We start from the raw sequence: 14,600 nt of genomic DNA, 5'->3' as shown, positions 1-14,600 counted from the left end.
TGTAATCGCTCCACACAGCTTGTATTCAGTTATTTATTATAAATCAGTGCTTGTAATGTATCTCTCAGGTTAAATCTTTATGGGCTGTTCACATATTGCGTCCAAAACCATGCTTGCTTCTTCCATTACTGATTTAAATGCGTTTCTGAACTCATGATCCCTCTGCCATTTGCCTTTGCCACTATATCATTTGTTCCTCACTCATGCGGAGCGGTCAATTTTCAAAATAGTTCACCTTTCGCCACTGTGTGGATTAATACTGAATGTCTGTCGTTGCTATTTCTTGGGGATAGGTTTAAGAGTAGAGTAATGTGCTGGTGTTTAACTGCATTGCTTTATTGCATTCCTGCATTGGGCTCTCACATACTGTGTGTGCTACTTCATAGCCGTGCTGGGCATTTTTCTCTGTCTCATGCTGAACCCAGTCGACCAATCACAACAGACTGGGTCATCGGACAAATCACAGCAGATTAGCCTCACACAAAGGAGGGGTTTGGGAACAAATGAATCGCTGAACAAATCATATAGGAGTTGTTGGGGTTATTAGGAAAAAATAAATGCATATTATAAAACAATGAATGTGTTGTTTTGTCCTTGCAGGCATATCAGACTGTTGTTGGAGACCCCTAAAACCAAATATGACATTTTATAATGCAAAATAGGGGCTCTTTATATGGTTAATTCGCACAGAAAATTTAAATTCTATTGTTAATTACTCTGTTGTTCAAACCCCCTGGACCATTCTGATATTTTAGATCCTCCATAGATCTTCCATAGACAGAAATGATCACAAGATGTTCAGAAAAGGAACCAAAAACATTGTCAAAAAATCCATGTGACTTTATACACTTTATACATTTAAAAAACTGTAAAAACAACTTTATTTGCCAGTGTGTTCCACATCAGATCAGGGTGCATGTTTACTAAAGCTAAAGGACGCTTGCTGATTCTAATATCTCTATTAGTAGACATGGAAGAGAAGACACATAGTAGGCGAACACAGTCATGTTTACAGTTATTTTGGCACACAAAATGAGCTTTGCATGATTACAGTTTGAACAACTGAAGTGACCTGGAATGTTTTATCATTGGTTTTGGTTCTTTTTCTGAACTTTAAAGGTCTCTGGACTGTAACTGTCCTTGGTGGATGAGGGAGCTCTTGATTTCATCTAAAATATCTTCAATTTGTGTTATGAAGATAAACAAAAAATATGCCATTCCTATACATGACTACATACTAGCTGTCAATAGCCCCTTTCACACAGTGATACCAGTAAATATCCGGAACATTTCCGGAACTACTTTACCGGTATATTTAAAAAAACGCTGTTCACACAGGCGAGGACGTTACGGAATTTTTCCGGAAAAGGGCATTCACACATCCATCGCAAAATGCCGGTAAATTCTGACATCATTAACCAGAAATGACCTCTAAACGGCTGCGCTTGTGTTTGTAAACATTTGACTAACGTTACATTACAAACTCTTCGGATGGATCAGTATTGAGTACAACTCTAATGAAAACATAGGGTAACACTTTCGCATGTCGAGATGTTCATGATATGTTTGTGTGCTGGCGCTATGGGCGCTCACGGGCCACGCAAAGCTTGAAGGTAAACAAACAACGGATTATCATAAACATTTTATCGATAATTATTTACACAGCATTAAAAAGGAACATAGAAACATTATCTGACTAACATCTAGCAGCTAAAGGTGTCTGGAAAAAATATTCAAAGGCTTTTATTCTCATAAACCGCGCGCACGTGAATGCGTCTGACTGTTCTGATTGGCTAAAGCAGGTTACTCACGTCAGCCCGTTCTATACGTGGACGCGCTTATTAAGGCAATCTTCCTTCTGCATTCACACAGCGCAGCATTCCGGCAAATTACCGGTAATGTTACAACTTCTCTTTCCGGAAAATAGCCAGAACGAATTTACCGGTATTTTCAAAAAGGGCCTGTTCACACATACAACCTTTCCGGAAAATTGCCGGTAATTTTCCGGAAAGGTCTGTATGTGTGAAAGGGGCTAATGGTGTCACATTGTGCTTTCCAATCCTGTTTCTCTTTTGAATTGGTCCCTTTAGGGTGTAGGTCTCAAACTCAATTCCTGGAGGGCTTTTTCTTTTTTTGCTCCAACCCTATCAAACACAGCTGATCCAAATAATCGAGGTGTTCAAAAGAGTCATGACCACCTTCATCAGTTGGATCAGCTGTGTTTGATCAGGTTTAGAGCAAAACTGTGCAAAGCTACGGTTCTCCAGGAATCGAGTTTGAGACCTATGCTCTAGAGCAGGGGTCACCAATCTCGGTCCTGGAGGGCTGGTGTCCCTGCAGGGTTTAGCTCCAAATTGCCTCAACACAGCTGCCTGGATGTTTCAAGTATACCTAGTAAGATCTTGATTAGCTTGTTCAGGTGTGTTTGATTAGGGTTGGAGCTAATATCTGCAGGACACCGGCCCTCCAGGAACAAGTTTGGTGACCACTGCTCTAGAGTCTAGACTCATATATTTGTGGTCCTGGAGTGTGCTTCTCAATCAGTTCCTTAGCTCACGAGGTTGGGGATCAGTTAGCTGTGCACATGAGTTTGGGCACTGGTCATTTCCAGGACTAGGCATTGTGCTTTCAGTGTGACATGAGAATGTCGATCATCAAAACTGGGATTTATAAATGATAGTAGAACTAATATACTTTTTAAACTTTATATGATTACAGTTTGAACCACTGAAGTGACCTGGAATGTTCTGACAATGGTTTTGGTTTCCTTTTTTTGAACTTTGAATGTTATTAAGATCATTGCTGTCTGTGGAGGATGAGGGAGCTCTTGAAGTCAAAGTCAAAGTCAGCTTTATTGTTAATTCAGTCACATGTACAAGACATATAGAGAATCGAAATTGCGTTACTCTCAGACCCAAGGTGCTTAACATTAAAAAATATATAAAAAAAAAAAGAGAGAATTTCATCTAATTTATCTTCATTTGTGTTCTGAAGACGAATAAAGGACTTAGTGTATTGGAATAACATGAGGATGAGTAATAAAGTGCTTTCAGTTTTGGGTGAACTGTCCTTTAAGGTCTTGTACACATCACCTCAACCTACATGCCCTGCAACATGTTTACTAGATGTCATTTTCCTGCAGAATCATCAGGAATCATCATCATCGGTTAATTTTAGATTGAATATTTTTTTAGCTAATCAACATTTATGTCTAAGGTAGGCAAAAGAAAGTGATATAAAGGCCAAGCTTAGCAACCCATGCTCAGAATTTGTGCTCTGCATTTATCCACTATCCAAGTGAACATTTTCTATGGTACCAAGGGAGCAATTGGGGATTCAGTGCCTTGCTCAAGGGCACCTCAGTCATGGGTATTGAATGTGGAAGAGAGTGCAGTCCATTCTCTCCCTTACTTACAGTACAACCTTTCGCTAATAGGAATCAAACCGATCTTTGGGTTGGGTTCATATCTCTAACCATTAGAACAAATTACCGAAGGTCACTGATAATATGATATAAAATGCAGATGTTCACTGATTCTTTTGTAAATGAATGGATAGAACTTTATTTTGATGGTGCTTTTTGTGCATTCTGTTGACTATAAGTTACATTGCAACTAAATGCCAACTATTTCTCATTAAAGTATAAGTAGACTGTCTGCTTAGTATCTGCTGACAATGCTCAACCAACAGATTTTAATTGACTATAAGAAACTTTGCATATACATGTTAACTTATTTATTAACCCCAACCTTACAGTCAATTATTACTCATTAAGTATTAGTTGGCATGTAGATGCAATGTAAGTTAAAATCAATCAAATGTGTTAAAGGCACCATCAAAATAAAGCGATACCAATTAATGTAAGTTGTTGAATGAATTACTTGTCATAGGAACTAGGACGAAGTTAACTTCCAGGTTGGCCTAAAATATGCCATTCCTATGCATGACTACATTTGACTAGCTGTCAATGGTGTAACATTGTGCTTTCCAATCCAGTTTCTCTGTTGAATTGGTCTCTCTAGAGCAGGGGTGTCAAACTCAATTCCTGGAGGGCCGAAGACCTGCACAGTTTAGTTCCAACCCTGCTCCAACACACTTACCTGTAGGTTTCAAACAAGCCTGAAGGACTCAATTAGTTTGATCACGTGTGTTTAATTAGGGTTGGAACTAAACTGTGCACAGCTGCTGCCCTTTTGAAACTGAGTTTGACGCCTGTGCTACAGAGAGTAAACCCATATATTAGTGGTCTCGGAGTGTGCTTCTCAATCAGTTCCCAAGCTCCTGAGGTTGAGGCACACAAATTCGGCACTGGTCAATTCAGGGAATTTAGGAACTAGACATTGGGACTTTGGGTGTGACTTGAGAACGTCCTCAATGTAGATCATTAAAACTGGAATTTGTAAACAACAGTAGAACTAATATATTTCAACGACTTTTTAAAAAGGACATCAAAGATAAATAATGTAATATTTTTTTCATATACCAGCAACTTTTAAACAATTTTTAATGTTTAATAGATTGTTCTTTATCTGTCTAGCTATGTTTGTTCATGTGAAATACAGGTTCTTTTTAGAGAGACCTTTCTCGTTTCTCGTCATTATGTTTGATGAGTTGGTTTGCGTGATTCATGTTTCGCGTACATTTCTGTTGAGGGATAGAGTACATCGATGCTCCCTAATTTTCATGTTGCTTTGTAGGACTTTTTTTTTCTTTTTTTTTAGGGAGCAATCATTTCAATGCAACCAATGAATTTTGTGATTGGGACAACACTTAAAGTGGGTGACTCCCTAATCAGTGCCCTGACTACTGAACAAGGGAGCTGATTGAGAAAGAACAGTCAGAGGTCGGAGCCAGCGCTAAGTGGGTGGGACTTAAGCTCCAAATGGTTTGGCTTTCGAGCTCCAAGTGGGCTGTACAAACCTAGAGTTTTATATATTTAATGTCTTGTACATGACAAAGTCCATTATTGTGCTTTTAAAAGTACAAAACCCAAAACATAAACCCAACCTCATTATAACATGTTGTGTTTTATTAACGTCAACACCTACACCAACCCTAAACCCAACCTCACAGCAACCTGATGTGTTGTATTAATATCTGCTCCACCTACACCACCTGTACTCAACCTACTTGTGGTTTAAGTCCCTCCCACTTGGAGATCACTCAACCTACTTGGAGGTCTCCGGGCTGCAGCTACACCTACTTGGATTGAGATCCACCCAAAGTTCCTACCTAATGACTTGCGGAGTTAATGCAGGTGTGTTTGATTCAAGATGGTGTAGTCCCAGCATCTAGCAAGAGTAAACTTGCAAGCAAAACATCAACCATTTAGCTCATACAAACAATCCATCCTACCTTTATGCTTATCCAGGAGCTCTGTTGCATGTTCGATGACCTCGTAATATTCCTCCAGCTCTAACATGCACTGGCAGTAGTTCAGTACTAACGGAATAATAAGCCTGCCCAGATTAATGTAGTCTTCATCTCCTGGCATTTCCTACAAAAAAGGTAAACAAACTCAGATTCTTTATTTACACTGCAAAAAGTCGAGTTACAGTCTTATTTCTAGATAAGAAATCTCATTGACTTGTTTTAAGAACACACAGGGTTTCAGGTTTCTTCTCGTGAAATTTAAGACTTTTTAGACCCTTATGAATGCATTTTTAAAAATGTAAACACTAAGAATTTTTTTCTAGTGGCCTGGGGCCTGTTTCAGAAAGGAGGGTAACTGAAAACTCAGAGTATTTTAACCCTGAAATGAGAGAAACTCTGGGTTTTCCGTTTCAAAACGGCAGGTTTGTTAAACTCTAGAAAGCAGGGTAAGTCAAGCCTGTTTCTGAAAGAGAGGTAACTTTAACTCAGAGTAAGTTACTGTGGTAACTTACTCTGTGAATCTAACCTGGTCAGAAGCAGGTTTTATTCTCTAAACTCAGAGTTTCTGTCTGTCTCCTCCCCTTTTTTAATGATGAAGCGGTATTTCTCGCCTTAGCCTTACATCTCCACACACCTATTTTAATGCTCATTTTGGATACGTGCATAAAAACGATTGATAGAAACGTCATGATGCACATAACTTTTTAAAATATGCATAAAAAACACGCATAACTGAGTAGGATAAACTTTTATTCGATAGAAAATGTGCGCATAAACTTAGATGGAAAAACTTTTACTGAACAAATTACAGTATGTACATTAAAAAAAAGATCATGATCATATGATAATGAAAATGTGTGTAAATGGACAAACCAGCAGGCTGGGCACACTGTAACACGTCTTAAATATTGTTTTAGTCATTCTAAAATGCCTTAACTGTTTCAGTATTAGTGTATATTATTAATTACCTCCGAACGTCTGGTGCGTGTCAAGAGTCTCCGCGTCTCATGGCTTCAGACACCCCCACGTGTTCATTGTGTTTCAGCATTGTCTTCTGACATCGAGGCGCAAGTACATTAATTAGGCTAAATAAACGACGCAGCTTCTTCTACCACAGTAAATTCTGTTTTTACTGTTGATATTTGGTGCCAGTTTAATCAGGAAGTGACAATTTTTTTCTCTTTGACTCGTTGGATGGAATTTTATTCGCATCTTTTATGCAATATTCCAGTTTTGCACATAAATTTATGTAATATATTTGGATGGAAACATAGCTATTGCCTACATTTTAGTCACACACAGAAGAACTGTACTAGAATGGCTTATCCTTTTTTAATAATTAAATTAAATTCACCTTCGACATGCACTGTAACTAGATTAATGGGATTATTATTCTTTCTAAAAATTATTTTTAGTACTGCTTACCTTCTAAATGTTATATTAACCTCTATCACTTGATCAATAAAAAAGGCAGACACACAAGTGCACTGTTAAATCATTTAAAACTAATAAATGTATAAAAAAAGTTTAGAAAAAAAATATAAACGTCACAAATTACATTACTTATTTTATTATACTTAAATATTTAAATACTTAAAAAGTGAAATTAGGCATTAACTTGAGCAGCTGTTTTCCCACGCTAACTGTCTCTTCTTCACTGATGGTTGCTTCTTTTCAAATATATACACTCATATTTGCTATAACTTTGCATGAGAACATCAAGTTCAGCTGGAGAAAGAAATGGTGATCTCTTTTATAAGATATTGCCATAGTCACTCGTAATGTCTGCGCTCCATTGATAATGCCTTTTTAAAGTCACGGTGCGCGCACTTAACTCTGAGTTGGTCTACTCGAAGTTGATTGACCCAACTCAGATCAGCTGTTCTGAAACCGAAAACTCTGAGTTTTTAATCTCTTGGTAAATCAACTCAGAGTTCAAGTTTAAACTCTGAGTTGTTTGAACCTCCTTACTGAAACAGGCCCCTGGTTACTTCTGTAATAGCTTTTATATTAATGGAAGCTCATGTAAAGGGATGTGTTGCTTTAGTTTTTTTTTCTAATGAGGGAATTTAATTTGAAGAATTTGCAGTTGTGTATCTTTTTGCAATAAAACAAATTAAATATATATTTAAAAAACAGGTTTTGAAATGGATTATTGGTGATTGGGCGTTGGCAAGCTTTACTTGCACATAAATAGGAAAGACCTGTTTAGATTAAGACCTGTTTAAACTGATTTAAGGCCTACAACCCAGTGATTTTATGACTTTTTAAGGCCTAAAGTTTTTGAAATTTAAGACACTTTTTAAGACCCTACAGACTCCCTGATACAATACTACGCAAGATTAAATTGTTTGATTATTATAATTGTTTTAAGTTACTTTAGTAAAGCCTAAAGGTAGACATTTTACCTCAGGCTTTCTGCAGGTTTCATCAGGTCAAATTTAAGACTTTTTGACACCCTTTTAAGACCATAATATAATCCTAGACTTCTACAGGATTTTTTTTTTTTCTAATGGCCCGGTATTATCATGAGGAATCATAGCTGTTTTTAGTTGTCTTTTAGTTTTATTTTGTTGTTGTCTTTTTATTATTGCTTTTAGTTGTCTTGAGTTTGGAAATGGGAAATTTGCTGTAAAAATGTCTAACAGCTGTTAGACAAAAAATAAGGTTTTATTGAGATGTATTGTTGGTGATTGGATGGAAAAAATTAAGCCCTGTTTAAAAATTAATTAAGACCTCCAACACTATACTTAGAGAATATAAAACTTTTTAAAGCCTAATATTAAGATTTTGTAATTTAAGACTTTTTAAGACCCAGCAGGCACCCTGTACCTGCTAAGTTAGATTAAATGCAACTGGAGCCTTAATTTAAGACCACATTTGTATTTTTAGGAGTTTATTTTAGCTGTAAAAAACTTTTTTTCTTGCCCATTAAAAAGAAAGAACAACTTCTACTTGTTCTTAAGTGAAAAAAAATACATCACGTTATGATTTGTTGCAGTAAGCTTGAGTATTTTGAAAAGCAACAGGGAACAATTTCGCATTGTACCAACTGTCAAGTAATAATTTATATAAAAACATTGTGTACAATAAGCGTGTATGATTTAATTTGTACAGTAATCTTGTTTTAAGTTGAAATGCTTTGGCACATTTAAAGGCTGAATATATATATATAACGAAAATTCTTAAATTGAGGAATTTTCCTGTTTAGTAACTCTAGTTAAGACTTTTTCCACACCAAATAAGAAAAGCAAACTGTTTAGAAAACAATTAACAAGCTAATTTTAAGATAATTAGACTAAATATACTGCAGTGTAGCAATACTTAGTCTATTTTAAGACATTGTTTCTTTACTTTAAGACATTGTTTCAAAAGCCTAGGTAAGTTTCATTGTTTCTTTATTTTAAGACATTGTTTCTAAAGCCTAGGTAAGTTTTTTTATTTCAAGAATTTTTACCAAGTAACCTTACTGCACTAACCGATAATTGTATGTATTTGTAGTATGTGTCTTCTTAAATCATCATTAAATTATTGTATTTATATGGTTGTTTTTTGCACTGTAATGCTGTACCACACTAGTTACATCTTTGTCCCATTTAGGGCTGTGTGATATTGAAAAAAACGAGATTGTGATATTCTGTTTTTGTGCAATATCTTTTGCGATATGAATGCAACATGTGAAGTCAAGATGACTTATAACTATTTGGAAAAAAATGTATAATTTTACATTGTGATGATTTTGTAGGGGAGTGAATCTGCATAAAAAATAATTACAATCATAAAGTTATAAAATGGAACAAAAATACAAATGAAATAAACAGTGTGTTTTCTGGAGATTAACAGTATAAATGTACAGAAATAATTAATCAATATAAAATAACACTTATTTACAGTAGTCAACATTTGAAGTGGATCAAAACCTTTCACCAAACTTGTCCAGGCCTGTAGACAGCCTGGTGAAAGCCTAGTGCCCGGTGACCTTTTTGCAGTTATTCACTTCATTTTCTATTTAATTATGAGATTTAACTACTGCATTTAGTGACATTTTGCTGGATTAGCTTGTCGGATGGTAACCGACATAACCACACTTTTTGATGTACTAAAAATATTTCCTAAAGATTTAGAATAAAAATATTTGAAGAAAAAAAAAACTTTAAAAAAATGCCAATTTATTACATATATCATCATTAGGGGGGAAAAATAAAATCTGTTAAAGTTTTAAATCAAAAACTGTAGCTTATTTTCATTTATTAGGAAAATAACAAACAGCAGCACATTCAACTTTGCTCAGTCAGAATTTGGCCATTTGAATATTAAACCAATTAAAGCAATAATAATAATAATAATGTAGAGCTTGATGATTTTTCTTGCCTCTCTTGTAAAAAGCACATTTGAAAATTCATGGAAAACAACAATAGCCAAATTAGTATTAAAATTATCCTTAATATGCTCCATTTTTGGTGCTTCACACTTTTCAATTGGTGATTTTATTTAATTTTTTCTTTCAAGAATAAGGTTCAAGATTTAGAATAAAAGTTTCTTGTAATATGTTTTCTACTTAACAACAATACAGTAGGTCAGTAGTAAAAGATGACTTCACTTCCGTCAGATTCCGCTCGGTTTTAAAGCCTTTTATGGCTTATTTTCATGATAGCTTAGCTTAGCAGTCAAAATATAACAAATGAGCTCATGTTTGGGACAAATTCTGGACCTTTATCAGTGGGGGGGTAGGTCTTTAAAACCACCCGAACCCCTCCCTGGCTACAGGCCTGTTGTCCTAAAATGATTCATTCATTCATTAATTTTCTTTTCGGCTTAGTCCCTTTATTAATCTGGGGTGAACTTTATCCAGCATATGTTTTTACACAGCAGATGCCCTTCCAGCTGCAACCCATCACTGGGAAACATCCATAGACACTCGTTCACACACATACACTACGTACAATTTAGCCTACCCAATTTACCTGTACCACATGTCTTTGGGCTTGTGGTGTAAACGGAAGAACACAAGAGAACATGCAAACTTCACACAGAAATGACAACTGACCCAGCTGAGGCTGAACCAGCGACCTTCATGCTGTGAGGCAATCGTGCTACCCACTGAGCCACCGTGATGCCCTAAAACTATTCAGCAATACAATTAAAGTCATCTTTGTTAATTCCGTGTTTACAAATGTTCTAATTTCTAGTGCCCAGATGCTTTAAATTCACTTGAAATCATACATAATCTCAAACCTCTAAAGGTTAAACTTAATACTTAACTGTGTTTTTGGTTTAATTACAATACAAACTTGACATTGCAGATCCTGCGACGGGACTATTGCATATTGTGATATCGATGCTGAAATGATATATTGTGCAGGCCTTGTCTTATTATTGCCCTATGACACTCAGTGTTTTCTTTTACCCTGGATTGGACTGTACGCAGCAGAACCACGGCCTCCTGGTACTTCTCTGCAGCTTCACGAAAGCGACCTTGTTTGACCAGGGCGTTGCCCAAATAATGCAAAGAGGGCACAACCTTTAGCTTCTCATCCTTCTCCATCATCCACGACTCCCGCTGGTAAGAGAATGGGTCGCCCACCTGAGGAAGACAAAAGAATTGGAGCGTGCTCGTCTCGCTCGATTGAGGATTGAAAACGCGGTCTGAGAATTGGGAACAGCCTTTCTTTCCTGGCGTGTAGCACTTGATTGTGTAACATTCTGTTACGCTCTGTTTGGGTTGCAGTGAGAAAATCTGTTGGCGGTGAAGGAGTGGGTCTAGAATGAGCATATGAGTGTGTTGTGCAAATGTGCGTGTATGCATTTGCTTGTTTTCTTGCTCTGTGTGCGTACACCTGACCCACCGAGATTAGCTCCATGATGAAGATTAGAGGCTGAGGTGTCCTCATTAGCTCATCGAGCTCCGGGAAGCCTGTCGAATGGTAGGTAAACACATTTCCCATGCCACACATGTGCTTTTGGCCCTCCAGAGGGTCCTTTCCCTGAGCAGCCAGTCGCATACCTTTCGCCACAATGGGATAAAGCCCTGTGTGCTGAGTATACAAAGAAAAAGATCATATACTAGTGTTTCCTACAAAAATGCCTGGAGACTGGACTAATAGCAAGTAATTGTAAAATTAAAGATGTTGTATTTCAGTTTTTGACTCCTCCAAAGCATAAAAATATCATAATATGTTTGCAGATATTTAAAATACATGCTAAGTCAAAGGTCTCAAACTCAATTCCTGGAAGGCCCGAACTCTGCACAGTTTTGTTCCAACCCTAATCAAACACAGCTGATCCACGTAATCAAGGTGTTCAAGACTACTAGAGACTATTAAGCAGGTGTGAGGTGGAGGTGGTTGAAGCTAAACTATGCAGAGCTGCGGCCCTCCAGAAATTGAGATTGACACCACTGTGCAAAGTGAACATTCTTGTTTATCTGAAAAACCATGCTGAAGTCAGATATTCTGCTTAGAAAAGGCATTAAATGCCAGAACGTCTGTCTTTGTTTTGCTTCTTTTAACCCGCCCAATGCCAGTTTAGACAATTATGTTTCAGTACCCTGAGTTGCCTTGTTGGAAAACCGAGTATTTCATTCATACATTCAGAAAGGCTCTCAAAGCATGTGCCCACGACCGAAAATGCGACCTCCGATGGACTGTAGCAGCCTCCAAAATGAGACGCAGATTTAGAGTTCCACATGAGGTGATTTATTAGCAAATAATATAAGCATCACGCACATAAATGTTAGGTGAGCAGGTTACATTGTACCCCTGTGTTCTCACAACATGCTACATGATGACATTTGCACCAGACGAAACACAACAAATTTAAATACAGCCATTCAGAAGCACAGAATAGTGCACTTACTACACTCCAATGAAATGGTAAGCTTTGTAATCTAATTGATAAATATTAAACCTCTTTGACATTATTAAATGTAGATGCTGAATCACTGATATGTGTTGGCTTGCACTGAGTCACAGTTCTAGAGTTTAATTTCAAATTTAAGGATTTAAGATTATGATGACTCTTAAACACTTCATAACAGTCTTGTGAAAAGGGTTTATTACATACCATTACATTCCTTCCCACCTCGAAATGACTTTTATTTAGTTCTGGTCACATGGAGTTTCTTTAGGCAGGGCTTTCAGTCATTTAGGGTGGGGCTATCAGTGAGTGTCATGCTTCTGTCCTGTCTTTATGGGAGGCAATGGTTCAAATGAATATCATACGAGTTGTTCGATAAAATTTAGCTCCTCCTTTATCATCATCATCGGATCATCATTGAAGAAAACTGAAAAATTGTCATCCATAATAGGAAATAAAATACTAATAAGTCAATGGCTATAGGTTTACAGCTTGCAAAATATCTTCTCTAGTGTTAGATAGAAGAAAGAAACTCATTAAGGTTTGAAACAAGCAAAGGGTGAGTAAATGAAGGCAATTTAAATTTTTGGGTGAACTATATTTGACATCACTGAGAATAATGCTAATTAACAATGACTTGATTCTGGTGGAGTATATTCAGCAACCCACCCTAAGCTCAGTTCATTTTTCAGAATGATTTAAACCAACAACCATAATAATACATTTAAAAACCGGCTCATTTCCTTTGAGGATCAGACTATGTTTGTGATGTTTCTGATTCACTCAAAAGAATTGACTCAGAGGAATCTAGACTACCGTGTCCAGGTCATTCTGTATTTTTTGGCACTGAAAAAACTCAGCATCACAGGAAACACTTTGTTCAGTGTTTTTCTGCACCAGCTGTTACATTTTTTTAGCTGTATTTGAAATAGAAAAAAAACAATGTAGGAAGCCACAAAAATCAGATGGATTTTCCCTTTTATATTTATGTGAAGATTAGATCAGATCAAGATGAAGCTGGTGTGATTATTTCTAAATAAGGGGACAATAAGTGGGAGTAACAAAAAGAGGTTTACGAACACTTACATCGGCATCACACCAAAACTCTGCCACCTCTCCGATCCTCATGGAGGTTAACAGCACCTCCCACACCTCCATCTTGAACATCTTTCCCACAAAAATCTCTGTGGGACGCTTATTTTTGCGACTGTCGTCAATCACTGTTCTTTCAAAGTTGTCCAACAGAGTCTGGAAGTGGAACACCAGCTTTGAGGGTAGAAAGGCATAAAAGAAGAGAGAATAAAAACAGGATTAAGAGAGAGCAGAGATGTTTTTTCTTCCTGCTTAGTATGCCATGCACATCTCCTATTTGTTGTATGTGTTGGTTTGAGAAATGCAGGGTTTTCAAACAGGTCAGGCGGATGTCTTGTTATGACATCTAAATAGACCATTTTGAGGGATATAAACAAAAACAATAGTCCCAACGCATTTCCTGTTTTACATTTTTAATTTCTAAAGCTTCCGAGAATCCAAAAAGAGCCACATATATTCACGGATCATTTATGGAAGCTGATTCCAGCAGCGGGGGGTGCAGAAGCTGAAGGCCGATTCACCCTGCTTTGGCTGTACTATTGGAATTTCTAGTTTATTAAGGTACAAACCCTAGTCTGTTAGGATTGTATTCAGTAAGTATATCTGTAATGTATTGAGATCCTAGGCCATTTAGTGATTTATAGACAAGTAATAATAGTACAAAATCTATTCTGAATGTAACTGGGAGCCAGTTTAAGGGCTCCCTGATTTTCTGGTTCTGGTCAGAATCCTGGCCGCAGCGTTCTGAATCAGCTGCTACTGTCTGACTGTCTTTTTGGGAAGGCCAGTGAGGAGGCCAATGAGGTAATCCACCCTGCTGCTGATAAAAGCATGAACAGGTTTCTCTAAGTCTTCACTGGAAACAAAGCATTTTAATGTAATGTTTTTGAAATTATGGTATGCTGATTCACTAAATGAAACTCAGATCTGACTCCAGTCACACCAAGATTCTTGACCTTATTTTTTTGTTGTTTGACCTTAAGTGTCAAGGTACGCATTCACCTTAAGAACCTCATCTCTGTTCCCAAACGCAATGACTTCAAGCTGTTAATTTGATCAATGCACTGGCAGAGGGTGTCAATGGGGCTGAAGTCATTAGGCAGTAAGGCCAAGTAGATCTGAATGTCGTCAGCATAGCTGTGGTAGGAGATTTTTTATTTATTTATTTCATTATTTGGCTCAGTGGAAGCATATAAAGGTTAAACAGGAGAGGTGCCAGAATTTAACCTTGTGGTTCACATGCCATGTGTGACCACCTCAACCTATGGCCATATATAATG

General features: G+C 37.1%; 1 protein-coding gene across 1 annotated transcript in view; it reads right to left on the bottom strand.

Moving 5' to 3' along the window:
- Positions 1-14,600, bottom strand: part of LOC100534741 (uncharacterized) — a 32,998-nt gene that overhangs the window by 16,998 nt on the left and 1,400 nt on the right. Inside the window, exons 2-5 of the mRNA XM_009291223.5 lie at positions 13,315-13,494; positions 11,220-11,408; positions 10,781-10,957; positions 5,356-5,497 (exon numbers count right to left, since the gene is read on the bottom strand). Coding sequence (XP_009289498.1) covers positions 5,356-5,497; positions 10,781-10,957; positions 11,220-11,408; positions 13,315-13,494 — 688 coding nt within the window. The remainder of the gene's footprint in view (positions 1-5,355; positions 5,498-10,780; positions 10,958-11,219; positions 11,409-13,314; positions 13,495-14,600) is intronic.

This window comes from Danio rerio, chromosome 14 (genome assembly GCF_049306965.1).
Source record: "Danio rerio strain Tuebingen ecotype United States chromosome 14, GRCz12tu, whole genome shotgun sequence".
Lineage (NCBI taxonomy): Eukaryota > Metazoa > Chordata > Actinopteri > Cypriniformes > Danionidae > Danio > Danio rerio.
The sequence above is the reverse complement of the archived record's forward strand: the minus strand, read 5'-3'. Positions and strand labels throughout refer to the sequence as shown.